Genomic DNA, 27,867 nt, shown 5'->3' on the forward strand with positions numbered 1-27,867 from the left:
TGTGCATTTTCAACTATGACATTTATTTTCTTCAGTAGGAGGTCTGGTACGTAAATACCTTCTTTAAATTTTAATAAACTGTTTGGATAAAAACAAATCATGGAAAGTTTATAAAGGTGGTCATTTCAGTCTCATTTTGAACTCCACCGCACAGTAAGTTTTACATTTAAGGCTTAAACAATTCAGTTAATCATGTGAATTGCTAACATGCTACATTAATATTTACATCCACTCAAAATTATATAAAATACAAGCATTTTATTATTTGAGTTCAACAGTATTGCTTAGAATTACAAAATACAGCAATGTCTGAAATACTGAAGGTTTCATAAAAGCAGCAATTTTCTCCCATTCCCAGTCTTCACTGTCCAGAAAATTACCAAAATATTTATCATGTAACATAAGCCATGGATCTAGAAGCATGACCATCAAGTCTTAAGACACAACTTAAACATAAATGAAAATTGGCAAATAAGCATGACATTGCTAAGAGTCCAATTATAAGTCTCTGTGCTCTATGTATTACAGTATTTTTTTTTTCCAGTCAAAAAATAATAGTGTGTTTGGATAGAAATTCAGAAGGCAGACAGGCTTTGAGATGAATAGTGCTTCTGTGATTAACAGTGAAGAACCACTTTGGTGACTGATGAACACATTTATATTCATATCGAGAATCCAACCTGTAACACTGTGCAATTCTTCATAGATTCATCACAAGAAAAATCTCACATTTTCCATACGTGTAATTAAATACACGAGTTCTAAAAGCTACAGGTGAAGCTTCACCCTTTGAAATGTACACTCAGTTCATTTTGTCACAGTAGAAACTGTGTGTACTTACTGGGGATGAATTTTGCTATAATTCAACTGAAAACTATTTAACCATTTTTGGTCCCCATGTGCAAAAAAAAAATCTACATGAAGCATATTTTCCCTTCTCCCTTTCTTTCACTTGTGTCTCCATAGCAGGTTTTTTATTATTATTATTTTCTTAAGTGCATGACTTTTTTCAAGTAACTAGCCTATGAAAAATCTATAAACAGCTTAAAACATCAGGAAGAAATTCCAAGGAAAAGCATTTTCACAAAGATAACATTTTGCACTTTTTTTTTTTTAAAGAGCATATAAAAAGAAATTGATAGGGTATAGGTTCTCACATTTATACTAAACAAAAAGAATTCCTGTTGTATTCAAAAGTAGTTTCTCAGCATATGCAAACTGTGCATCTTTCCTTTAGTATTATTCAGAATACATTAATTTAGCCTATAAAAATACAGTAAGGACAAGTTCTTCTCATTCCCTGACATATGAATTCACAATTTTGACACAAAAATTGTAAACTTATTACATTCAAAATACATTTCTTAAGTCTTTTAGAATTTAAGTACTGAGGTGTCGGCAGTCGGAGCTCTTGGTATACAGCAGAAGTACATTATTGCGGAGCCTTTACACAGAAGTAGCTTACTACAGTTAGAGAAGCTTACTCTTCCCATATATTTCTGTTGCTACCAGGAGGAAAAGAAAGGCTTCCTGCTATGAAAGGTCTGTGTGAACGTGTTACTCAGATGAACAATTCGGCCCTGACTTCCAGTGCTACTTCGCTCCACAATCACACGTGGCATCTGAACAAGCTGAATGGGACTTTTTCCATCCTTTAATGCCTGAGTAAGGTTTAGTATCTAAAAGAGTAAAAGCAGGTAAGGTGAGGGCACACAAATTAATCTGTGGCTAACAGGCTTATAGGTTTAGCTGTCACTCACTTTATTCAACAACACAGTCTTCTACAGAATTGATTTATCAATTCCAAGTAGAAATACCTTATTTGGTAACATTATGACATCCAACTGCTATTTGACTATCTTACTCTTTTATTATGTTAATCCTCTTCCAATTTTTAGAGAGGATTATAGACAAATCTATAAGTAAATTATTACTTCCAAAACTTCAATGCTCACTATCTACCCTGATAATTTGCTCCATGTTCAATATTATCCTTACTGTAAACTACAGCAAGTATTCAAATTCAGTTTTGCTGACGTACTTGCATTAGCTGTAATCTCAACCCCTTTTTTTCCCCTCTGGCACAATGTCTCTTCCCTTGTGCAACTCACTGACCTTCTGTTCATTCCACACTTCCATGGCTGAAGAACCCTGACAGAAATTCCTTAGCATGGCTTAATGCAAATCGGCTCTTCTAGAAACTCCTCTTTTCACTTACATTTCCTAAGTTCTAAGGCAATCCTCCGTAGGTCTGCATTACTTGGTTGCATAATTGCTATATTCTTGAGAATTGTTTAAGTTGGGTTTGAAACTCTTCCCAGAATTTTTCCCCTGCTTCACAACAACATGCTTCTAACTACTTTCAGTTCCTCAGATTTAAAGTTGCCTGAAGCCTAACATACAAAATACATTGCCCTTTATCATTCTTACATTTAGGTTCTTCTTTTTTAACAACGTATTTTAACAGGTATTTTGGCTATCATGCCAAACAGCCTTAACTAAAGATTACTATCTTCTTTCATAATCAATGTAGTTATCCAATTTTTCTATAAACTTACTTGAAACATGCTTTTGGTGTAAAAAAAAAAAAAAAAAGTAAGTCTAAATATCATTGCTAGAAGGCATCATTTGCAGTGACATTCTTGCAAAGGTAGAAAAGTTTTTTTAAAATTCTCTGCTGAAATCCCCCCCAAGAAAACATTGGAAGAAAGGGTCCAGATTCAGCCTTTTTAGGGGGAAATTAGTTTAGACATCCTTAGCTAGATCTCTCACAATTATAGAAATTAGCTTTTTCCCTGTAGCTTTTTCTTAAAGAACAGATTCCCTGTAGCCAATCGATTCATCACAAAAAGCCACTTAACCCAGTTTAAGATGGATGAATACTTCAGCGTGCTTCCAGCAACTGCACAAACTTCTCCAAATAATTATTTCAGAAATAACTATTAATAGTTAAATGGAATAAGGTTTGTTGGCTTTTAGCCAACACACAAAACTAACGTTAACCGAGACTATGTTTGACTAAGAACAGTAGTCTTGTGCAAGGCACTTCCTGATATAGGAAAAAAAGTCAGATTAAGCCACTCCTGGAGTTATGAATGTCTGGCTTTAAAGTACCCATGCTGAATTTAAGAATACAGGAGTCACTCTCAGTAAATTCAGGGCTAAAAGGACTATTAATTCATCTAGTTGTTTTCAGAAATCACTGGTTTATGCCTAGCTTACTCCAGAATGAATTGAACTAAAGTTTTAGCTAAAGCTTGTTTTCTAGCACATCACACCAATTTTAAAGCAGCAAGGAGATGGAGAAAACCTTTTCCTCCCTTGCTTCAGTGTTCTTAAAAAAAAAAAAAGGCTTAATTGTCACCAAATTTCTAATCTGGAAATACCTGAGTTACTTTGCTAATCACTGGTTCTGACATCTGCTAGGATGAAGAAATTCTATTACCTCATTTCTTCCTTGTAAAACATTAATGAAGTTAATCCTCCAAAATTAAGTCATATTTAGTAACATACCTAAATTTCCCACCATTTTTTTCCATCCAAATTCATGACTATTCTTTGGTGGATTGTTTTTTAAAATACCTTCTAAGCATATACAGGTATGTATATCTCCATTCACTGCTCCCCCCCCAAAAAAAAGACACCAAACCTCCAATTACATTTCAGAAAATCTTTTATAAAAGAAAAAAACAAAACAGTACATGCTGTTGTCTTGAGTATATGCCAATAAGAACAACCTCTAGAAAGAAATTTAGTCTTAGATTAAAAGACCTTCAAGTGTCTTTCAAATGTATAGGAGTTTGCGTCCCCCCCACCCCCGAGATACAAAAATTAACATCTGAGAAGTGATGACAAATTAAATATATATATATATATTTTAAAATGCAGTCTTACCTGCCCCCTCATAACAGACATTTGGTTTTCAAAAGTAGCCTTGTCAAATCCTTTATCGGTCTTTATTAAAAACAAAAAAAAAGAAAGTTACTATAGGAAATGACCCATTTGTTTTCAGCTGTGCATTTGGCATGCAAATTAATCAAGTTCATCTTATGCACGGTCATATTTGCCAACACAACAAATTTCAGAAGAGTCCACTTATTGCAGAAAATTTGCATACATGAAAACAAATGATTTATCAGATCATAAAAGTAGAATATATCAATAAATACCACTTAAGCCGGCCTACCTATGCATTAAACGCCAGTGCTAAACTACTTGGACCCACACCTTTACTCTGCAAATGGAATACCTCTTCCTCCTCCAGTTTTATTAAATCCTTCAAATTCTACTGGGTTTAACAGAAAACCCAGAGTCACTTTGAATGCAGCTGAGTCAGATGAAAATATTAGTGGCAGCATTTCAGGATCTAGCTTTGAAGTTACTGCTGCATTTTCATTAAGTTTGAAGTTACATGCTTTTTTTCCACCCCGTTCAAGTGGAATAATCCAAACGATCATGAGATACATTAGTGAATTTTACAAGTTCTCTACCAAAACACATAATTGTTTATGGAATGTTTCAGACAAGGAGATTCCATTACACGTCAATGTTGTAGCACAGTTTCAGTATCTTTAAAATAAATTTGACAAAGTTTTCACTTGAAAACTCATTTAAAATAACAATGGTCAAGATTTCAGTATCAGCTTTACACAATAAAAGTATGTAAAATTAAGTATATAGAAGGTATACAGGTACTGTAAGTTATATTACATGTAAGATTTCTTGGGCTGATACAGTTTAAGTGTATACACACTACAGAGGTATGTTAAATGGAATCCTTACAGATATTTGAGATATAAAAATTAACTAGACTTAATTATGTGATACTTAAATATATAAAAATTAATTATGTGTTCAGATGGGCTGATTAGTCACAACGGTGACAGTTTCCTCTAATTATATAAACCCATGCCAGTGTTAAAGCTGCTTCATGGCATACACAAGTTAAAATCATAAAAAGAAAAAACAGCTAATACTTGCAATGGAACAGTTAGGTACTTCAGTAATGTCAAATTCATGGCAACCTACTCACTTTAAATAGTTCATGAAGATCTTCACAAAGATCCTGTACGAAGTTCATATCAGAGATGCGAGGAAGAACTAAGTCTCTGGTCTCCTGAGAGAAGGGAACTTGTGCTTGAGGAAGCCAAGCCCAGTGAAAGGGATCTAAATGTAGGTAAAACATGTTTTCAGATTAACAGGCAAAATTAAATTTTTAAATGCTTACCACTGCTGTGTTTGCTCCTGAAAGTTTTCAGTAACACACACTTTTTCACAGCATTGCCTGTTGCCCCACATACCTCATCTGGCTGCAATTACAAAAGCAACTACTTAGCTTTTTTCCAAACAGTGAAAACATATTTAAGTATTTAGTTTAAGCAATAACTAAATACTGTGAACAGAAGTAGAAGCTTTCTCCTTGTGCAGTAATGCAGTTTCCTCTGGAATAAAATAATGGCTACAATCAGAAATCTTTCAGATGTTCAATTTATACTGAAGAACAAAAAAGTACCTATTTTTAACAGACTTTTGTTTTTATTAAGATGCCTTCTTCTAAGTACACTGAAAAATATTCTCAACTTTTCACGTAGCTGCTATTAATCAGCTTTTTCAAGAGAAGGCAAGCATTGCCAAGTTTCCTACCACCTTTAAGGGAAGGAGGCATTGCCATGTCTGCAGAACTGACTGTAGCAGAGAGATACCTTGGGACAGCAGCTATTGAGTATCAAGATGTCTAGGACTACACAGAGCTGTGAGTGGGGTAATTAGCTAGCCTTTTACCCACAAAACTAGCCCACACTTAAGTCATAATTACCCGTTTGGCTAATAGTTCAGACAAATAATTGCAAGCCCTGCCAGGCACTTCCCTCTAAATTCTAAGTAGTCAGAGATGTTTTCAGATGCAATCTAGATTTATTAGAAACGTCAATATCCGATCTGCTTGGACATAGTATTAACTGGAGATTACTAAGCTAAAGCTGAAGACAAGTAAAAATAACATGCAGATTGTCTGCTTATTCACTTAAAACAATACCCTTAAAATACTTTTGAAATAGAAAATTTGCCGTTAGAGAGACAATTTGCATATCCTTACACTCGAGTCATTTTCTATGACATTAAGAGAAAAATGTGAGAAACACTGGTATTTTTTCAGTTCCACTACCAGTTTACACACTGTTTTAAGGGTTAACAAAAACACACATTAACAAGGATGAAACCACATATGCCACTGCAGAAATACAATTTGTTGCTAACTTTCTGAAGTAAAGTATGCTATTATTTAAAGATTCGATATATAACTACAGTGATGGGTTATAATAGTAAGAAACTATGAAACCAGACTGCAAATACTTATTTAGAAGTTACTCTCCCCAAATTATTGAAGAATGCAATACTTACACGCCCTCCACTCATCAGGATGCTTAAAAGGAAAAGCTAATCCATTGTCAATTGCAGCAATTTTAATAGTAGATTCTTCAGCTACAGTCCACTGGATATCCTAGGGAAGGAATATTTCAAAGGGATGCTTATGTGCTTACAAAAATAGCGATATACATTAAAATACAAATACAAGATAAGCAGCACAGGAATAGCTGTAGAAATGTATTTAAGAAACAGCAGACAGTTTTATTACTATAGTCCAAACTAGTAAAGAAAAAAAGAACAAGAATAACTTCCAGCAGTGCTCTATTCAGACTAGTCTAATCCAAATAGCTTTTCCATTCACTTTGCCTAGAATAATTTGCAGTATCAGATTTCTTAAGACTATGTACCAGGATTAAAGCCATTTACTTAATCCCAGGCAAGAACAAGATACAGAACAGTTCAGAGTGTTTCAGAATATTTTCTTACCTTATCTGACAGATCAGGCCCATCATCTTGTTTTTCGTACCTGACTAACCAGTTATCATTACCTCTGTCTTTAAACAAGAAAATGCATGTCACAACACGTCATTTACAAAGTAACGAGCATCTAAAATTATATAGAAAGACTAATATTGTAAACTGAGGATTTACCAACAGAGTCAGGCAAAACCGTTCACACACAACCCCTCCCCACCAAATCAACACGTTTTACCTTTAATAAAACCTTTAAGGTAACTGATTTGCTGGAATGACTGAAAATTTACCAAGCATTCTTAACTATATATTACTTCTTTAGGTTCCCTAACTGGATGAATATACAGTAAAACATCAATAAAGAAATATCCTAGGGTGCTGGCATGCCTGAAGAACACTAAAGATGCACAGCTCAGATGAAGCAACAAAGGAAACATTTCGATAAAACTGCCTTTGCATTTCAGAGGAAAAATTAATCACCTACAAAGTCAAAAGAAGAATCTCAGCCTCTGAGTGAAAGAAACATGAACCCAGGAGTACAGAGATGCATCGCAGTTGTACTTCAGTGCCTGGTCACAATGAATACAAAGCATTTTGCACTGATGTGAAAGTGTGCTGTTAGTGGTATCCAGCTTAGCATAAAAGGAATGGTAGTTGTGGCTTCTCTTATCCTTCCTGAACCCCCATCATCTCTTACCCTAATTTGGGGAAACAAGTTAATAGCCAACTGACACAACTGAAGTGAAATGAAAGAAGTATTTGTTTTTGAACTCTTAAATTAAATAAAAACATTGTTTGGATATAGTCATTCTAATATTTAATGTTGATCCAACAAAAGGTTGCTGTTGATCCAACATAAAGTTGTTTGGATTTTGTCATATTCTAACATGTAATGTTTGCATCTGAAGTTTTGTGGTTTTTAAGAAGTTTTAAATGCAGCATTCTGGCCTTCACTTGCAAGACAAACATTTGAAATGCATTAACACCTTCATCGATAGCTTTCAGTCAGCATTATTTACCATTTCTGTGTCAAGAGAATAGGGACATACTGCAGGACACTATGATACCTGTATTTCTGATGACATAATCTAAGATAACCAGTCTTTCAAACTGTGACTGGAATTCTTTCCGTGTGTTTTCAGGTAAAGGATCAGTTTCAAACTTCCTGAGCCAGTAGTCAGCTTCCTTATATCCTTCAACAAACAGCTGGAAGGAGCCAACCTGAAACATTAATGAACTGTATTTGGAAAACACTCCCACATAGGTCCATTTAAATAATTTTATCTTTAACAGAAAAATTGATGATATCCTTTCAAAGTACAGAACACTGGAAATATTACACAGAACCACCTAGCAGGAGTCATATACATACAAAAAAAAAGATTAAGTGTTTTCTTTTTCACTCCTAAATTCTTAAAAAAAAAAAATCTCCTATCATTAGCATTTTTTTTTGTTTGGTTTGTTTCTTAATGTGTTTAAGTACTCAATGAGTTTACCAGGAACAAAGCATAGCCGGACAAACCAACATTAATGAACATCTGGTATTACGAGCAATATTTCAAGTAAAGAGGAAGAAATACAATCTATTCTCTTTCATTGGGAACAGTTGGTTCACCAGTTCATAGGAAACTCACCAAAATTTACAGCAGAAAAATCTTCCTCTCTGAAAAGCTTGTATGTTCATTGATGAGACCAGCAGCTTTGGTTACTTTTTTTTCAAGACAGATACTTTTTGCATGAAATGCCTGAAATACATTTCCCAAGAGTCCAAGGAATAAAACTACAGACTGAATAGACTCCATATGTGTCGGCAACAGCAAAGATGCTCAAGATTAAAATTGAAAAGAGGGATTATATTTGAGACATAAAATGCAGATAGATGCACACATGCTGAGATGTGGATGAATATACAGTGTGTCGAGTAACCACGCTGATACCAGCTTGCATAACATGTGTCACATGAATCAAAATTGCTTGAAATGACAAGTACCAGAGCTATACATAATCTATGTTTTTAAAGATTAGGAGTAGGCACTGTGGTGAGGTTCTGGGGATACAAGAAAGATGAGAAGTTTTTGTCAGTGAAGTAATGTACACAAGAAGGAAGGTAGGATGAACGTAACAATAGGATACCTGAAAGAAGAAAAACAAATAGAAGGGAGAGAAAGATTTAGGAAATATGAAAGAATTAGATAAATACCAATGGGAGAAACAATTATGCAATATATAAAAAGACACTGAAGGGAATGTCACTAAACAGTCAAGAAAAGCAGAAAGAGGGAGGTACAATATTTTAATGTGCTTTTCTCCTCCAACAGAAAAGCTAGCCTGCAAACTGCTATAAAAATGGTTAGATCATAAATATAGTCTAAGAGAAGAAATGCTATAAGTGTGGTTAGATTTTGCCTAGTAACAGTTATATCAACCATCAATCATTCAGAAATAATTTTTAAATAGGCAACAAGCTTTTTCTTCTACTGTTGAAGGTTTTTTTATTATTCAAGGTTTTGCAATGAGTAAGGAAACACACAGATCGCTTATCTTTAATCTTACCTTAGGAGGTAGTCCAATTCGATTAAATTTTTTACCAACTTTTGGCACTTTCTCTAAAGCGTATTTTTTTCCTCTTGACTTTGCACGATCTATTGCACTGTAATTAAAGGTCTCACTGACAAGCCAGACAACCTTAAAATATGAAAACATACCCATTACAAATGTTAAAAACACAGCACAGTTCTTTATCATTTTATTTACAGATTAACAGAAAATTTTATGCTCAGTTGCAAAGAAAGCAAAAAGGAAGCATCAGGCATTTCCAACAGGCAAGTTTTATAGGAAAAGGTGAATATTTGCGATTTTACATATCCCAAACAGAAATGTGATGAAATACATTTAAATTGGAATCTTTATATGCTGCCTTTTGCAACCCTGATGCTTCACACCAAATTACAAAGCACAAAAATAGAAGAAAATACTAACAGCTGAAGTAGTTCAAAAAAAAAAAAAAGAAGAATTAAGCTCTCAGACTTACCCTGTAAAACAAAAAACATACAGTCACTGTTTCTACGCTAAACCACTGTGCACTAGGACTTGCAATAGCCTGTAATTGACTCAGGGCTAATGCATGATACACAAAGATGTCTTCACAACCACAGTCCAGAGACTGACACATCTGTGACTGTATATTTGCATTCAATAATTTATATATTTGAACTTTTACCTTAGTTTTGGGTACAACTCCTAGCCCCAGCTTGTCATCTACAAGATAGGCACCAGCTTCAGAGAGATATCCCTGATTTGGAACGAGGCAGCCTCTGCCAAAGCAGCAAGGACAACAAATCTTGTGAAAATATTTGGTCCATTTTGGATTTAGATGTCCATAAGGCTCTTCAGATTTTGGTTTGAATACTCCAATAGTTTTCTAGGATAAATAATATAAAACTAAACTATGAATGCTTTAAGTTGCAAAATATTAACCAATACTTTCAGTTAAATAGTTTCCAAAATAATTTTAAATACTAACCATTGCATTTTACAATTGCTCTTTTTAGATAACATCATAAAACTATATCTAACAAAAGATATATAAAAAGATAATAATATAGATCTAATATATAATAAAAAGACAATAATAATAGATCTAATAAAAGATATATCTAATAGATGCATCACTGAACGCTTTTCTAGAAGTAGCACAAATTCAAATTAAACTCTTCATAACAGAAAATCAAAATCAGCTAACACTTACTAGTTTTACAAAATTAAAAAGGACTGCATTTTAGAATAGAAAAGAGCTTTTAAAAGTAGCTTCAAAAAGCAGTTTCAGCCTGATTGATTGATTAGATATTCCAGACAGAGACAAAATGGTTCCAGGAAAGCAACAAATATACACAATGCAAATAATCAAGTGTTACATTTTATATTTTGTATTCATTTATTGCTTTTAGTGGGAATAGATCAAAATAAAAAACTGCACTTTGCAATTCCAAAGAGTGGTGTAATTTACTACTGCTGTAGATTCCTTGCCTCAAAGCTGACAATTCATACTATCAGCCACTATTTTCATTGGAGACATTGAGCCAAAGCTTAAAATTACTCAAAGTACCATGTTCAATTTTGGACATTATACTTCAAGAAATCTGTGAAGTAACTGGAGAAAATTGAAAAAAACAATGAGCATAAGCAGAAAAATGTGAATAATGAAAGATTGTATGAACTGAGATTGTTTAGTCTAAAGAACAGAAAACGAGACACAAAATGAACCATGCAACAGCTTGCTATAGAGAAACAAATAACACATTTACTGTTAATGAAACAAGAAACCATATGCTTAAAAGCCAGCAGATAAAATACAAAGCAAAACTCTTTTGAACCAGACTAGAACAAACTCCTGGGTTGTGCTGTCTCCAAAACAGGATGCCACTAAGAACATGTTAGCCATGCATTCATCAGGAATCCTGTTAATGCCTGTGCTGTAAAGCACGATTGTCTTAAAGAGATGATTTCTCAAGGTGCCTCCTACACAGGAGTCTATATTTGTTAACTTCAAACCGCAAGATTCTTATTACACTGAAATATATAACCTTCCAATTACGTGTGATAAACTCTAGCCTAATGGTCCTATCTAACAAATATTGAAAACAACCATTTAAAATATTTTCACATACTAATTTTTCTGAATCTTTACCAAAAAAAAAGCGACTCTCTCAATAAACCAAACACGGATGGTAGCCATACCACAGTTTTTGTAGCTGTTTTACACTACAAGTCATAAATAAGTTTGCTGCCTGTCAGAAACTAGCATCCTTTTCCATGAACTGCCAGTTCTGCTAGATTATGGAGATGAACTAGCTAGTTGTTCTGGACCTGCCTTTAATCCCGCTTTGGACAAAATTAGCTACAGGGAATTTGCTTCATTCCATTTGTAAACAGTACACAAGCCACCAGACACTAGTACAGCACCTGTCCTGCCCATCCGGTTGGAGTCATCCCATCAACTACCAGAACAAAGAAGTTACAAAATATCACTATTTGCATTCATCCTATAAAATAAAGCTTCCTATCAAGAGGAAACATAGTGACAAAAGTTCTCTTATGTTTTCAACATGCTGCTATCTGCGATTCCAAGAGTATCTTCAGAATCGCAAGCAAATTCTATGCAAGGGAACATTTATTATTCAATTTAGGCCTCCACAAAAGGCTTTTATGTTTACAATAAGCATTCTCTGTGACATGACAGTCCGGGATGCAAACCTATGTTCTCTGCACATAATACATCAGTAATTGGCCTTTTTAAAAAGTCACAATGCTTTGGAAACTGAATGTACTTGGTATACTGCTTCAGTCAAAACCCCAACGTTAGGTTTAGAATTGTTAAGAAGTTATTTAAATATTCCTGTTGAATCACACGTACCTGCCTGCTCAAAACAAAGCTAGCAGCTTTCTGTTTCCCAGAGACGCAGTGGTGTATGTGGTAGTATATGCCAAGCCATTCATATCTCCTTTCTGAGTCACTCTCTGGGTAACACTTCCCGCAAACTGAATGTTCCAAGAAGGAGCTTAGCTCGTTCCAGTACTCGCCTGGACCACACTGTGCTGTACCATCAAATCGAGATATGATTTTCAAGTTTTCCCTGAAGTTTGAGTCATGATAAATTTTTCAGAGCCACTGATGTTGAGGACCAGAGCAAAACCAGACAGCTCAGTAAGTAGACAGGCCAGCCGTCATTGTGCAAGCCGAAACCAATTTCTAGACAGGCTCCATTGACATTACCAGTTAGCCAAGAGCTGGACAGTCAAAAACACCTTGCAGAAGAGTTTGTGTTTGCAGCAGACGATGTCTTTTTCTTCCCTGGTTACACAGTGAGCAACGAATGCAGAAATATTCATCATTTCAGCAAGAGTGCTGCTCAAGTACCGAACTGCTGCTTATCAGTATAGAACTATGCCAATAAAATACACAAAGGTGATAATTTTAATTAGACAAATTTAGTTTTATATTTCTGGAAGAATTAAATCAGTAAGATGACCTAGTGGCAACGTCTTAGCTCTAAGCTGGTATTAGTGTGGGTAAACACTGCAGAAGCTGACCAGTAAGAAGGCTGAGTGCGTCTTTTAATAAGCTCTTTCCCACATAACGAGAAGATTACTCGAGAAGAGTAGGAGAAAGCAAGTCACAAAACTGGTCTGAAGTAGGATGATGCAACACTCCGTCAAACAGGACGTGAAATCCATTCTACAAATGGGAGTCACAGTAGTGGCAAAATGATATTTTTTAATCAGACCTTTAATACGGATAACAGATTTAGATAAGGTCTAGGCACGAAGAACAAAAGCAAAATTCAAAGTAAGCTAGGAATTCAGTATTATTCTCAGTCATGGTAGTAAATACTTTCATATTTTGCAATGAAAGCTTTCTGGCCTCCATTAAAAAAAAATCACCAAATTTTTAGTTTAAGTCTTCCCTTCTCCTAGACACATTCAAATCAATGACCTGCATGAAGTGGGGAGAGGTGAGCAAGTCACTCCTGGGAACAAAACCAACACCTCACTGCAAAACAGAAATGAAACCAAACGAATCACCACATAAGAAACAAAGAAACAAGGTGCTCCATCCGTAATACTATGGTTACAAAAATGACGCTTAAGTTCTCATTAGCCCCTGGACACTGTGAGCCTCAAGCATCTCCTCATCAAAGATATTTACGCACATGGAGATACACAACAAGAATGACTTTTCTAGCCCTATTGGCCCTAACTTTCAAAGAATAAGACACTTTGCACAGCATTAAGAAAACTCCACTTAAGCAGTTTGAAAGCATTTTTAGCATAACACTGTAGAAGCAAGTTAAGCAATAAATTCTTTAAAAGTATTAGACAAGTATCGGCTTCCTTACTTGATTAATATACACCAGAAAAAAATTCTAAGATGTAATAAGCGCATATATTAAATATACAAGCTGAAAATTGACGAAGAACTAAATTAATGAAGTAGAGAAGGGACTTGAAGTTAAAAAACTAATGAAACTGAACAAGCGTTCATAAAAACAGCATTCTAGGCATAAGCAAGAATCCCATAAACTGAGTAGAGAAAAAAATGTTTTATTCTTCCAATTTCAAAAAGAGAGACCTCCTCCTTCCCAACCTACTTAGGCTCTCCTCCAGTAGGATGAGGGGGCTCATTGCTAACAAATGTTCCTGGAACACAAGAGCCTGAACTGTAACATGCAGTTCTTGGATTTTCTAGAGGTAGTTCTACCACTATACATTAGCAATAAGTTTAGAATGAGAACACAACATAAGTTATTCACGTATTTATTTGAATTAAGTCAGGCAATCACTGACTCAAAAGCGTAAATGTCATCATCGGAAATCTGGCATTAAAACAAGCTGGACATCTATGAAAAGTAAGTGGCAGAACAGGAATATATTCTGTACTGACCAACAATATGAATAAAAACTAAACCAAAAATAAAGATAATCCCTAAACAAATGGGAAATGACCTTTTTGGAGATGCAGGAAGTGATGTCGAAGGCGTTCTGAAAACCTAGGCACTTGAAGTGTTACAGTTTCCATGTCCACCTTGACTAGGATCTTCAGAATTAACAAACACCTACATCTATCTAAGAACAAAGATTGTTGATGGAACTTAAAATAAAATTGGATAAAACAAATCAACAAAGGTATAGGGAACGGTTTTTTTGGTATTTGCTGAAAACGTTTTGGAGTCCTCCACTCTTTGGAGCAGGTCCGTAAGCAAAGTATTTCTGATTTGAAGAGAACAGTGTGAAAGTATGTCTGAAGTGTGAAGAAGTATGTCATCTTATTAAAGAATTCTACCCAAATGTTACTTTTCAAGCCATCTGTTCAGGTAACTAACTTCTTTGTCACCTCTTTGATGGTACCATACCTATTTCAGGTTCCATTTAGTACTAAGGGAAAGAAAGGGAAACAAAAACTACCAAGTTAAGATTTAGCAGACAAGTCTAAGTAAAAAGGCAGATTTGGTTGTATCGCTCATCTTGCCAGTCTACCAATCATATAGGAGCAAACAAACAAAACCATCTTAAATATAAGACAATCTACAAAGAAGAGATAAAAACATAGAAGGCTTGCTAAAGAACTCTAAACAGCACCCAAATCAGAAGCTCGGTTGTTTCAAAACAAAATCCATAGAAGTATACAGAGAACAAAATGTTAGATTCTGCACAAAAAAAAATCCCTGAATTGTTTTCAGAGGTTAAAGAGACCCTTTTATTTCCTCCATATTTCTCTGGTGCAGATCATCCAAATCATGATAAAACTGCAACAGAGAAACAACAGTTATTTACATTTCTAACATCTTGCAGCATAAGTGAAGTCCAAATATTTACTTGTGTTGACTTTTCCAACATAGATTTTGGCATACCATAAAGTATTAAGGAACTTAGGTAAAAGGCTTTCAATTCAAAGGGAATTTATAAGTTTCATTTTAAATTAATTGTTAGAGTCTCTGAATTTGAAATATTTTGCTCACCCCTTTTGGGTCCTTAGCAAAGTAGCTCCCACTGGATCCTTGAGAGATTCTTTCTGGGAAAACTCCACACTCTATAGCTTGCTCTGCTCTCAGAATGATTTCTGCAAATTCTGGATCATCTAAAAACGTATTCATATCAACAGCGTGTCCTGTATGCCCTGAAAAATAAGGAAATAAGCAATTTTAAGTGCAATTTGTACTAAGAATGAATAACAACGTAAGTAAACACATAGAAGAACTAATAGCTTTCCCTGCTAATGCTTTGTCAATAGCAGGCTGAAAAATCCAGCCCATTAAATCAGTGCAAGCTTGCCCACTGATCTACCCACATCTAATAAACCTCAGCCAGATCTACAACACTTTTACAACATTTGAGACTACCCTTGCAAAGTGTTTATACTTTCCAATGATTTTTTAAAGATTTATTTACATAATGAAGCCTAAAAAAATAAGACAAAAATCAAAAATACCCATAAAAGATACATGAATGCACTAAAGATTTACATATCACTTTTATTAAGATTCCTGTTCCTTTGTAGAAAAAGCTAACAAAGTAAACTTGTCCATTATCCACTACTAGGATGGTATCACATTATTCAGCTCACAGCCTGGCTAGCATGTTCACTAACTGCTCCTAAGACAGGACGCTATTCAAAAAGCAGTATGCTACACATAGAGCTGACAAGTGGCATCCACATCCGAATCACGCATGGCATGCCATCACCATTCCAGCATTAAAGCACTACCACTTGTAGAACTTCTTCACACACTGACAAAAAGATCAGCTCTATGTAGATAAGGGACATTTAGAAAATTAACTAGAAAAGCAGTTGGCAGGTGTTAATACTTTAGTTACTCTTCAAACGTCTTCCAGTTTTTTTGTGTGCAAGTTTTTAAACTGAAGATTTCTGCAACATATCTTTAGGCTAGCTTTCTCAGAGGCCAGTTTTTAGTTCCTTGACATTAACTCCAGAACCTGTAACCATAAGAATCCTTACTGTCTCGGGGAATGTATTCTTCAGTCATGTGTCTTCTTAAACGAAATATAACTGCAGGAAGAATGTATTAAATTAAAAATAAAATATTATGCTGTATGCTCAGGAAAGAAATATTTGAAACACAGGATTTGTTCGTGTTGCTACTGTGCTACTAGAAAGCCATCACTACGGCGACGGGGGTGTACAAAAACATATGGCTGAAAACAAGGATGTTGGCAGTTTTAAGAAGTTTCCTTTCAGTTTGCCAATAGTCCCCAAGTGAAAATATGTCGCTTTACTCAGAACTGGTGTCTGTTGAAAGTGGAAGGGTCTTCCAAGTTGGTTTCCTTCTTCAAAGATTAAAATAATCAAATTTTCCACTGTGAAAACGTGTAACATTCACTTCTTGTTTCTAGCACAGTCTCTGAACTTAAAGTTGTTCAAGGTTCTTCTTGCAACAGCTGTGAAAATGACTCTTTTGAGTAAACCCCCAACCGGGAGACCAGGGCTCACCCCCACAGTCTAACTGTCCATCTAACTTTTCTCAAGTTAGTTCACACGAGGTCTGAGGCTGTGAAGCTGCTGTGTTTGAACGAAGAAGACATCCCAAGGACACCAGGGCTGTCACCCAAGTGTACACCTCAACCTGTTCTTCCATCAAGTTAGCAATGACATAAACTAAACCAATATATTTTGTCAGTGTAGCATGACAATTCCTGTAACACTAAACTTCCTTTACACTCTTTTAACATTAGTAAGGGTTGTCCCTTCAACCAATTCCATCTCTCCCTATGCATGTTCTGACCATAATTGTATTATGAGAACAGTCTCAGTGTTGTAATAATCATGAATAACACCTGGTGCATTTGTTCCACGTGACCCAGGGAACAGCTGGAAAGACTCCTGCACCTACAAGTGTCTGACAGACAGAAAAGGCGAGGACAGGGAAACGAGACTGAGAGAAAAGATGCTGCTCTGAGATTTTCTTACATGGTCTTGGGCAGATCCCAAGAGCTCTGCATTCACCATCTTTATTGCCCCAGCAGGGCAAGACACATGGCTCTCATCTCCACTCTGAAGCGTTAAGTAATATTTTTTTCTTTTTTTTTTCCTTATGTTTAAACACGTTATGCTAGCAAAAACTCCCTATGGCTACCAAGGAAAAGTTACTAGCATAATTTATTTTGCTCAAATTGGTGGGGAAGGGTTGGTTGGCTGTTTTTACAATGAACTACTCTTGAAAAATAGACTTTTTTTTTTAAACCTGTCTCTGGCAAGAAATCTTATTGTATGATTAGAACAACAAATGCTAGTCAGTACCACAAACCCTTCTTAGAAGAGCTAACCCCTAGGTGCGCATCTGTTTGCAAAGCCATAGGGAAGCAGAAAGCTTGAAAGTCTGAGGAGAAGCAGCAAACAACGGTTGTGTAGGTTATCACCTGGCACAAATACTTAACGTTGGACAACAGCCGTGCTTATGCTTTCCAGTTTCATAACTGAGCCCGCGCGTTTCTGGGTTTTTAGCCCCGCATTCCTCTCCCTCTTCGAGGTGCGATTTGGAGACACGGCAAGCAGAGAAATTCACGGAAGACAAATGTCGGAAGGGTCCCGGGGCCGCCCGCAGCCCCCGCTGGGTGCCGGCACGTACCTGCGGCGCGGCGGGGCTCCCTGCCCCAGGAGGGCCGCAGGAGGGGCTCCTCCTCGCCATCCCCCTCGGCGCCTTCCTCCTCCTCCTCCTCCTCCTCCTCCTCGTCCTCCCGCGGCTCGCCGCGCAGCCTGACGGCCCCGCCGGGCGCTGCTCTGACTACCGCTGGCGGCCCGGCGTGAGGCGGCGGCTCGGCGAGGCGCAGCAGCGGCTCCTCGGGCTCCGCCATGAGGGGACTGGGACGGGGGAGGCGCCGCCGGGCTCAGGCCCCTCCGCCGCGCCCCATGGCGGCCTCGCCGCCACCGCCGGGCCCGCCGCCGCGCCGCGCATGCGCGCTGCCCGCCCCCGCCGCCTGAGGGGGCTGAGGGCGGCTGCGGGAGCCCCCTGGGGCCGCCTCAAGGCCCGGGGGTCGCGGGTGCTGTGGTGAAACAGTGCTCGGGAAACCGTGTGGGGACTGGGAGGGTCCCGCTGTAGGTTATCTGGAGGGGGGAGCTGTCCGCAGGGTGCTGGGGCAGCGGCAGGTGCCAGGGAAACGGCGCTGTGAGGCAGCGCGGGGTGGTGGGCTGCAGCGCGGCGCGGTGCTCCGCGGGGAAATCGCACCTGCCGGCCTCAAAACGCTGGTCACGCAACAAAACAGCCCTGAGACGTCTCCTTTAGCTCCAAATCCGAAGCTGGATTGATTGGTTCCTGGACACCAATTCCCGCTCCCCAGCTCCTCTCCCACCTTACAAGATGTTCTGCACAGGCCACAGAGTGCAACTTCCAAAGGGAAGCAGAAAAGCAATGAGGGAAAACAACACCAGCGTATCATAATTGTTTGCACCTTCCCACAACGCTTCTGTCATGCTCTAACTGGAAGAATTCAGTAAAGTATTCACTGAAGTGAAACCCATCAGACTGCGCCAAACTGTGACCTGGACGCAGCCTCATGCATTTCCCTATACAAGGGCACTCTTTCCTCAGCACAGCACTCAGAGGCATTAGTGAAATAAGACACAAAAATACATACTTGGAGTACCTTTACAGAACTGAGATTCTGGGCTGTACCAGGAGCGAGGCAGTTCTCAGCTAAAACAATTGTGTGCATTTATTATTCATTATTCTCATAATTATTCATGCCATAATGATTCATTCTGTATATTACCTGGGTCATGGAAAGAAAATTACTTTGTTCGGTTACTAACAAAATAAAGCCTCGCTGAAATACTTCACTTGTGTTTGTTTTGTCTCAGGTTACCTGTCAGCCAGTGGACTTTGGAACAAAGTTGGGTTGTTTAGTTATGTAATTATTAGTATCTGTAACATTTGTTAAAATCTGTTCACATTTACATTTCTCTTTCCATTCCTCTCTATTAAAAATGAACATATTCAGTCAATTGTGACTCCAAATGAATAGGCATTTTATGCCCAGTAAACAAGTATATGAAGTATACAACAACTGGATGGAATGTGCAGTGCAGAAAATTATCCTGCTTATTTCCTGCATGAAGCAAACAAAAAGGTCAGACTAAAATGAGAGACCTCTTAACATTTTGCTCAGCAGATCACTATGGAAGAATGCATCTCCCTTTAGCTACAGTAGTTACGGGTGAGTTGTTAGCATTGTGTTAAACAGCTCACCCATGGGTTTCTAAAAGATTTGAGTTATTTCTTTTGAATAAGGTAAACAAGAAATAACTCATCAGTTATTTCTTCTGCTTTAGGAATCCATCTACACATGCTAGTGTACGTGTACACACACTTAACGCTTACTTTTGATCTACTGTAATGAGAATTCTGTGACTTGCCCATGTTTTGATCTCAAGAAGCCTTTACATTGCCTCCGTCTTCAATGGTTCAGAGTTCAAATGTTACAACAGCTCATCATTCAACAAAATACACATCACCATAATAGTTATTAACAAACAATTATTTTTAAATCTGAGTAGGTAATACACTCAGCTACCTGGACTAAAATTACTAACAATTAGAGCATGCAAATAAGTTTGATCATTTTCCTCATGCTGACACTTTTGCCTCTATCATTCTAGCCCACAGTCCACCTTCTCATTTGTTTATAATATCAGTCTGAGCACCACGTCAAAACATTGGAACGGGACAAACAGAAAAAAAAAACAACAGGGAATACATGCACAAAGTGCACTTTTTGCTTTAGGTGAGCGCCCTCTTGTGATCCTTTCAAATAAAGAACAAGCCGAATAGTTCTGTTTCTAAAATAACATCAATACAATGCCTCGTAACAGTCCAGATGCAGAATGACTATGGAGACTAAGAAGCAGGACAATTCACTTTGCAAAGCTCTTTTATGCTGAAAAGGGTAAGAAACTGTGTTAATCATAGTCTCATCTGACAATTAAAACAGGCATGTAAGATTACTCAGCCAAAACACCTGACAGATCCTAATCAGGGTAATTAACATACAGAATCAAGACGGTGACTGTGTACTTTTCTCATGTTATTTAGCCACCTGAGCTTAAAAGTGTAAAACAGAAGAATCTGATACGACTTCATCAACAAATTCAGTTGACCAGGCATGGGCTGGTTAATATGAAGCCCTGGAACAAACACTCTTGTGTGTTTAATGCGGATCTTCGTTTTTTTGCATGCTAGCCACTGGTTATTTCAGCACAGCAAAGGGCAACCTGCCAGCCCCCATGGAGTGACGAGTACAAGGGTGGGAAGGTTTCTGCCTGCTCAGGCTTTGCTGGCAATTCCTAGCAAAGATGCAAGGCCTGTCCCAGGTTTCCTACTGGCCTGTCTATTTTCCCAAATAACACAAAAAGGACACAAATGGGATCTTCCCCAGCAGCACGTCTCCCTACCTGTCACGCAATTTTTGCTTTTTTTTGCTGAGCTACCTGGCTCGGGTAGGCCGAGCCTGAATTTGGCTGAGTACACCACCTTTATTTACCACAGACAGCTCAACTTTGCTCGCAGAAACCTCCTGAGGAGCAAAAGGGTCTCCTTACCCTGAGAGGCACCCGAAGGGGGCGTTACGTGGCTGTTCTCTACCGCTAAACTTTTGGGGGAAGCACGCCCCAGCCAGCTCTCCGCGGCCAACAAGTCTACCTCCCTCGGGGCTCGCTCCCTGAGGGCCGGGCAGCCGCCGGCCGCCACGCCGGTCCTCAGAGGAGCCGAGGAGGGGAAATGGAGGCCCGCAGCGGCGCGGAGCAGCCCGACACCTCTCGGCGGCACCCGGAACGGGCCCGGCCTCCGCCGGGGGAGGGCCGCCGGAGCAGCCGGGCGGCGCATGCGGCTCCGCGGGGCGGGCAGCGGCCGGCCGTGCTGCCAGCGGCGGTGGAGGCGACCCCGCTCCGCTCCGCTGAGGGGTAGCCGGGCTTCGCCCCCCGGCCATGAACGCGGAGAACTTCGGCTCCAGCGAGCGCCTGGTGGCGGCGGCCTACGTGCGCCAGGGGGCGCAGGGCCGCCGCGGCCATGAGCTGCTCCTGCGGGCCCTGCTGGAGCAGGTAACCGCAGTGCCGCCTCCCGACCCGGCCCCGGCTCCGGCTGAGCCGGGGGGGCTCCGAGCTGGGGCCGGGATCTCGGGCAGGGAGGCCCCGGGAGCGCGGCGTGCCCGGCCCTGCTGCCACGGGCCGGCCCTGGCCGCGCGGCGTGGGCGGGGGGGGCGAAGGGCTGCCTCAGGGCGCGCGGTGCTGAGGGAAGGTGGCAGGCAGCCAAATCGTTTCGAAATGCGTTGATAACGAAATGAAATCCCTCTCGTGAGGTGCCGGAGGGATGTGTTCCTTTGTCTCCGGAGCCATTATCGATGGTTTCTTGAATGTTTCAAACGTTTTCATTAGTCACATCATGCACCATGACAGACTTCGCTTTCATACAACACGTTTAACCTAAAAATACGATTGAATTAGCTTTGTTACCGAAAGCAAAAACAAAACAACAACAAAAACAATACCGCAATAGGAATGCTTTACAAGTTTACAGTGCCTTTCCTTTGAGGGTCTTCTCTGTACTTCACCAAGATGACTGCGGTTCTAACACCGGAAGGAGCACACAAAACTCTGTATCTGGTTGCAGTCCTATACAAATTACTTTCAGAAGGTAGTTAAGTCTTGAAGTATTAGGGTAATAACTGGAAAGGAAACTATGTGGATAGGAAGATGAGTTACAGCTGAAACTATATTCCGCTTATAATTAGTATTTTTGTTAACTATTATCCCAATTATCTCGTTTTCGCCCAGTTTGCCCTGCTGAATTTCTGCAGTGTTAGGCTTTTGTGTGGAGTACACATCAAATAATCTGTAGTCTTCTAGGGAGCAATTAGCATGTATGTGCTGCAGTGGTGGTGTGTGTACCTTAAAGGGTACTTAAAAGTGAAAAATACTCTGACTGTTTTAATATCAGGATATGCTAATGGTAATTGTGTTGACTATATGGAAAAATCATTATTGAACATTTCTCTGAATACAAGTTTGTAACACTAGGTAACAAAAAACAGAAAGCAGAATCAAAATACAAACTATAGTTCAGCATGGAAAAGAAGGGTAACATCAATCAACCAGATTATATAAAGATGTGTTTGTTCTTGATTTCCAAGTTTAGGAGTTATCTTTATATTATTATTAAGGGAAAGTGTCCTGAAGATGGATGGGATGAAAGCACCATTGAACTGTTTCTTCATGAGCTTGCCATAATGGATAGCAATAACTTCCTGGGCAACTGCGGTGTGGGTGAGAGGGAAGGAAGAGTGGTGTCAGGACTTGTAGCCCGAAGGCATTACAGGTACACCTTATTGGCAGTTTGAATTATTCTGTTTTATTATTAATGTTTCCAAAGTGCTTATTTTACTGTGAATTGTTATCTGAGACCTAGATAGCATTTGAGAAAAATAGTATAATGCAATATTGACTTGATGCAACTTTCTGTATTAAATTTTCATTAATAACTCATTGGAAAGTCTTGAATGTAACAAAAATCTTTTGTCAGGGTTATGTCCTGTATGCTGAAGTGATAGAAGCCTGAGTTGTCGAATTGATTGAATGCAAGGAGAGATCTTCCTGCTTTAAAATAATTCATGCATTACTTGCCTTTTTAACGCTGTGCAGCTCTTCTGTGTATTATTCAAAAGTACTGAATGTTGTAGTTCTAAAGTATTGAACGTTTCTAGTGAACAGCTATTTGTATTTTTAATGTTCATTAATATATTTATAATGTGATAAGTTGATATGCGCATAAAAACTCAGTCTATTTAAAATTTATATATGAAGTAAGCAGGTTTATGAAGACTAGAAAAGCTGTTAATAGCTTGAAGCCCTTCTTACACTTGACAGGTGCTTTGAATGCTATAATTCTAGTGGCTCAGCATTAATATCTGAAGATAAAATTTTTTTGCATAGTGTTCCATGCTGTGAATGTCTTTGCTGATGTTCCATCCAGCATGAATGAACTCAGTGAAACTTCTTGGAATGTTTATCCTTGAAATATTAGCACAAAAGCATATTAGAGACCAGAATTGTTGTGAGTTTTACCATATGGAATTTGAATTACTGAAGCTTAATGGCTTTCTGAAACCCTACCATACCATGAAAAATTGATGAAGAAAACCACTAGTACATCAGTTTGGGTTTTTTGTTTTCTGTATTGCTGTCTAGTCTAAGACATGTCGTGAGGGAGGTAGGGTCACACCAGTGGAGTATCTACATAGCTGCTTGCTGAAGATGCTGGAGAAGGCAGGCCCAGCTTCTGGCCATAGAGAGCCTAGGCTGTCCTTAGCTATGGCATCTCACCTTCACCTGTGAGTGTAAGCAATAGCAAAGAAAGGTTTAGAGGCTTTCCTCCATGCCACTTATTTCTGCAGTGAGATTTACCAGCTAACTGGTAGTGGTTAGAGGTGGCAGAAGATGGTTGTGGAGCTGTCTGTCCTTTCTGCTTAACGCATTCTAAGGGCCAGACTTTGAGAGCTCCTTAGAAAGAAGTAAATATGTGCAGAAAAGAAAACAAAGTGTGAGAAATCCATTAAGAACATAGCAGCAGAAACTAAGGGAAGAAAATATTTTGATAGAGTGAGGACTGGGTGCAAGTTTCAACTGATTATCAAGCCATTGTTCGTTTCAAACCATAGCTTGAAGTGGGGAAAAAACACTAAGCTGTAAAACTGTGCTCCAAGAAGTTCTGAGTTTCATCCACTCATGAGACTGCATTTTACTCCATTCCCAAGACAAAAACAGAATTAAAGGCATAAACAAATGTGTATTGTTAGTAGCTTACTTGAACAGCTGCATTTTAGCCGTAGGTAAAGTTATTTCTGTCAGTTTAGATTTTATAAATGATTTGAGGATACTTCAATCCTGAAAGGTGCTAAATAATATCTAAGGTTTATAAGCACAGTTTATAAACATTATTTATACATGTAGAATGCAGAGAGAGACAGTATTGTAGGATAGATGAATTGAATAGTACAATGAGGTAGATGAATTGAAGGTGTAGAAAGAGATGGGCAAAGAGATACATTAACTTAAATGCCTTTGAGGGTGTTTTGTCATGGTATATATTACTTCTTTGCCCTGTGGAGGTAAAGGATTTGTCAGGGGAGTATCCCTATAGTACCACCGTACCTATACTATGTTACACTATAGACAACTGATTTTTTTTGCTTTGGATTTTTGTGTCTGGTCATATCAGTACTTATAATGCTAGTTCAACAGGCATCGAGAAGTTGCTGGGGTGTATTTAAAAGTAAGCCTGCCAGATGCTAAAGGTGTTGCAATTTTGGGCCTTCTCCAAGTTTTTATTTGCATTCTGGAACATGGTTAGTCTATGGATCAAAACAAAACAAGAAAAGGACAATTTCGTACTAATGTATGTCGTTCGATACATTTTCTGCAGTTGTTTATCAAACAGTTCTTTTCAGTCAGCAAGAATTACTGCTTTGAAACATGAAAAATTTGATCTGTGTTTTCCACCTTCTTTGTTTAGGTTGATCCATGGAATCGGAAGGTCGGGTGATATTTCTGCAGTCCAGCCTAAAGCTGCAGGGTCCAGCCTTTTGAACAAACTTACTAATTCAGTAGTTCTGGATATTATAAAGCTGGCTGGTAGGTGTAAATCTAAAAATATCTTTGTGTAGACACATCCTGTGTTCTTCATGTTAATTTCTGACTTACTTCTGTTTTTTATGTGCAGGTGTCCGGACAGTGACCAATTGCTTTGTGGTTCCTATGGCAACTGGCATGAGTCTAACTCTGTGTTTTTTAACATTGCGGCACAAGAGACCAAAGGCAAAATACATTATTTGGCCACGTATAGACCAGAAATCTTGCTTTAAATCAATGATAACTGCAGGTAATAGAGGGACAACTGATTACACAATTGTGTTCTTCTAACAGGTTATAAATCTTCATCTTTCAGAGTGATCCTGAATTCACTTGCTTGGAGTAAGATCTAGAAAAGGTCTAATGCATAGCAGTGCTAAGTGCTTTATTTCTACACACCTGATTTCTAACATGCAATCGCATGAGTTTTCCTAACGCTTTATAAAATGTTGGAATATGCTGAGGCAGGAAGATGCATAAAGTAGTCAGTAGAGAGCACGATACTAAGGAAATTACCATTCATTCCTTAGTTAGATGCCCAGTTTGCTTTCCTGAGAATGCTGTAAAACTGAGGTTCATGGTTCACATCCCTCTCAGATTTATGCAAAATACAAATGTCCCCTAGGAACTGGGATCAGAAGGTTACAAGCTAGATGTCTGACTTGCACATTTTTTTTATTTTGGAACATGGCAAGTGTTAGCTGCCCCATTCGTTTGTAATCTTGCAGTGTCAGTGCTCACTCAGAAAATGAATTTGGTGCCTTACATAGTTCAAACCTTATCTTTTTCTCAAATGGAATTCCTTGTTTACCAGATTATAAGCAAGCTAAGGGTAGAAGTCTGTCCCTGTTCTGATTCTGTCCCCTCCTACAGGCAGATTTATGGGATCAAGGAAAGGGCAAGTAAGGGATATCATAATTCTCCAGCTCAGTGAGCAAGTGGTGGCATAGATTTTGGTCCTAGTTCCTAGGAAATGTTTATTTTTTGCATAAAAGATTCACTAGATAAAAGCGACAATTAGAAAGAGGAACTGGATTCTGTACTAATGTGTCTATGTTCTTAATCCAAACCTAAAAGAATCTGTTAAAAGGAGAAAGATTTTTTTTTTTTTTTGATTTATACTAGAACCAAAACCCCACAATTAGTTGGAGATTTGATGATATACATTCAGGTCTTGTTTCATTTGGTTAGGTTTTGAGCCTGTGGTGATAGAGAATGTACTAGAAGGGGATGAGCTACGGACAGATATTCAAGCAGTGGAGGCTAAAATCAAGGCTCTCGGTGCTGAAAATATTCTTTGTGTGCATTCAACGACGTCTTGCTTTGCTCCAAGGGTACCTGATAGGTAAGTAGTCTTCGTAAGAAGTGCTTTATTTGTTGTCATTGTGAAAAAAACTGTGTGTTTTGGATGCCTGTCTTCCTCACGTTGCCTAATTACTGCCAACAACTAGGGCAGATACTTTAATCCCCTTGGGTAAGGGTAACGGCAAGTTGTCAAACAATGTTCCACTTTCAGAGAAGTGTATGATGGAAGTAAGTAATATAGGTCTTCCTTCTCTCATATGACTGAGGTCACTTGTGGTATAATGAATGTCGCTTTGGCAGTGGTTTGCCTTGTAATTTCATAGAAGTAGTAGGAGTAGACTTACGTAGAAACATAGTCCAGAAAATATAGTTCCACAGCTAACGCCAAATTTTAATATTGCTCTTGCCTGTTCTACTCTTCTGTAGTCAATGATGAATTTTCCTAGGCTATTAATTAAAAACTACAAAAAAACCCTACAGCCAACATTTAAAATCTTTGTTTAAGTCACTCTTTTCTGTATTATGCTGGTGTCCGTAGCACTAATAAAGATATACTGGTACAAGAAAACTCTTGAAAATATGTCGGGCAGATGTGGTGTAGGAGTATAACATACGATTTGCTCTGCTGTAACATATCTTGGTTTGAACATTTGCTGCCTGCTTGCTGCTGCTGCTTATGATTTCCAGCTGTTAAATCACCATTAAAAGAATCGCCACTTAAAATACATTGCACTCCTTCCTAATGTTACATGTCCATATGCATAACTTCTGTAGTTGCTATAAAAATACGTAATTCAAGCACTAGCTGAAGCAGAGGTGGACACTACAGTTATGGGACAGGAAACTGCATATTTGAGTCATTATTTTGATGTGTAGATTGGTTTTGAAATATTTGAAAAATTTCTCAATCTGAAAGTGACTTGTTGGAGTATGGTTCTAGATAAAGTCCTTGGTATGTTGAGTTATTTGACCAAATTAAGCGTCATTGTTACTTGCAAAACCCACTTTCTCTTTTTGCTTATGAAAATAAGTATTAAGAAGCAAATTTGCAACGTTTTAAAATTGAACAGGTACGTTTTTGTGGGCCAGCATGTACTACATGCAAGTACAAGATATTAACAGGGTGTATTTTCTACATGTTTTTAAATATAGTGTCTCAGTTGCCTCACTTTAATTATTTTGTGCTTGTCATGAAGTTGAGAAGACTTATGTTTAGTTTTCGTCTGCAGTGCATTTTTGTTATTGTGTTACCTGGAAAATTAGTTGAATTTTTGTAAGTTTAGAAAAGAAACGTTATTGAGTCTGAAACATGGTGAGTAAAGGCATGTTTCCTTCCGATTTCCTACCTTTTAAAAAAAAACACAGTATTTATCAGAGGTTTAACTTAGTTGCTAGAAGGAAGTTAAAAACAAATAATTCTGTCAGAATACTATGAGCGTTGTTTGAAGTTGAGTTGCAAATTTATTGGCTAGCTTAAATCAGAGCTATCAAAATTGAATGGTCTATTTTACAGCTCGGGTAAATGAATCTTCTCC

General features: G+C 38.2%; 2 protein-coding genes across 5 annotated transcripts in view; one reads left to right on the forward strand and one right to left on the reverse strand.

The window, feature by feature from the left end:
• On the reverse strand, positions 1 to 21,263 carry PI4K2B (phosphatidylinositol 4-kinase type 2 beta). 2 transcript variants are annotated; one of them, XM_040555229.1, is made up of 10 exons: positions 20,948 to 21,263; positions 15,357 to 15,514; positions 10,061 to 10,261; positions 9,394 to 9,525; positions 7,908 to 8,061; positions 6,853 to 6,920; positions 6,400 to 6,499; positions 5,033 to 5,166; positions 3,895 to 3,954; positions 1 to 1,679 (listed from the first exon to the last, which is right to left on the reverse strand). In XM_040555229.1, exons 1-10 carry the CDS (start codon positions 21,228 to 21,230, stop codon positions 1,506 to 1,508), a joined length of 1,464 nt encoding a protein of 487 aa, XP_040411163.1. In that variant the 5' UTR covers positions 21,231 to 21,263; the 3' UTR covers positions 1 to 1,505. The 2 variants fall into 2 exon arrangements, with proteins under 2 accessions (XP_040411163.1, XP_040411162.1); XM_040555228.1 differs by lacking the exon at positions 20,948 to 21,263 and adding an exon at positions 17,982 to 18,276.
• The window catches only part of SEPSECS (Sep (O-phosphoserine) tRNA:Sec (selenocysteine) tRNA synthase), a 26,981-nt gene continuing 20,359 nt past the window's right edge, over positions 21,246 to 27,867 (forward strand). For 2 of the 3 annotated variants that reach the window (XM_040555227.1, XM_040555226.1), the window contains exons 1-5: positions 21,316 to 21,445; positions 22,564 to 22,718; positions 24,912 to 25,030; positions 25,119 to 25,277; positions 26,219 to 26,372. In XM_040555227.1, coding sequence (XP_040411161.1) covers positions 21,332 to 21,445; positions 22,564 to 22,718; positions 24,912 to 25,030; positions 25,119 to 25,277; positions 26,219 to 26,372 — 701 coding nt within the window. In that variant the 5' untranslated portion in view covers positions 21,316 to 21,331. Of the gene's footprint in view, positions 21,446 to 22,563; positions 22,719 to 24,911; positions 25,031 to 25,118; positions 25,278 to 26,218; positions 26,373 to 27,867 lie in introns of all 3 variants that reach the window. The other variant, XM_040555225.1, reaches the window with a different exon arrangement.

The sequence above is a fragment of the Cygnus olor genome, chromosome 4 (assembly GCF_009769625.2).
Source record: "Cygnus olor isolate bCygOlo1 chromosome 4, bCygOlo1.pri.v2, whole genome shotgun sequence".
In the NCBI taxonomy this organism is placed as follows: domain Eukaryota; kingdom Metazoa; phylum Chordata; class Aves; order Anseriformes; family Anatidae; genus Cygnus; species Cygnus olor.

Coding starts and splice junctions, on each gene's coding strand:
- PI4K2B (XM_040555229.1), bottom strand. CDS start 21,230: ATGCGCCGCCCGGCTGCTCCGGCGGCCCTCCCCCGGCGGAGGCCGGGC. Junction 15,515..20,947: donor CCCTTCGGGTGCCTCTCAGG/GTAAGGAGACCC, acceptor CTTATTTTTCAG/GGCATACAGGACACGCTGTT. Junction 5,167..6,399: donor TCCTGATGAGTGGAGGGCGT/GTAAGTATTGCA, acceptor ACCTACATTTAG/ATCCCTTTCACTGGGCTTGG.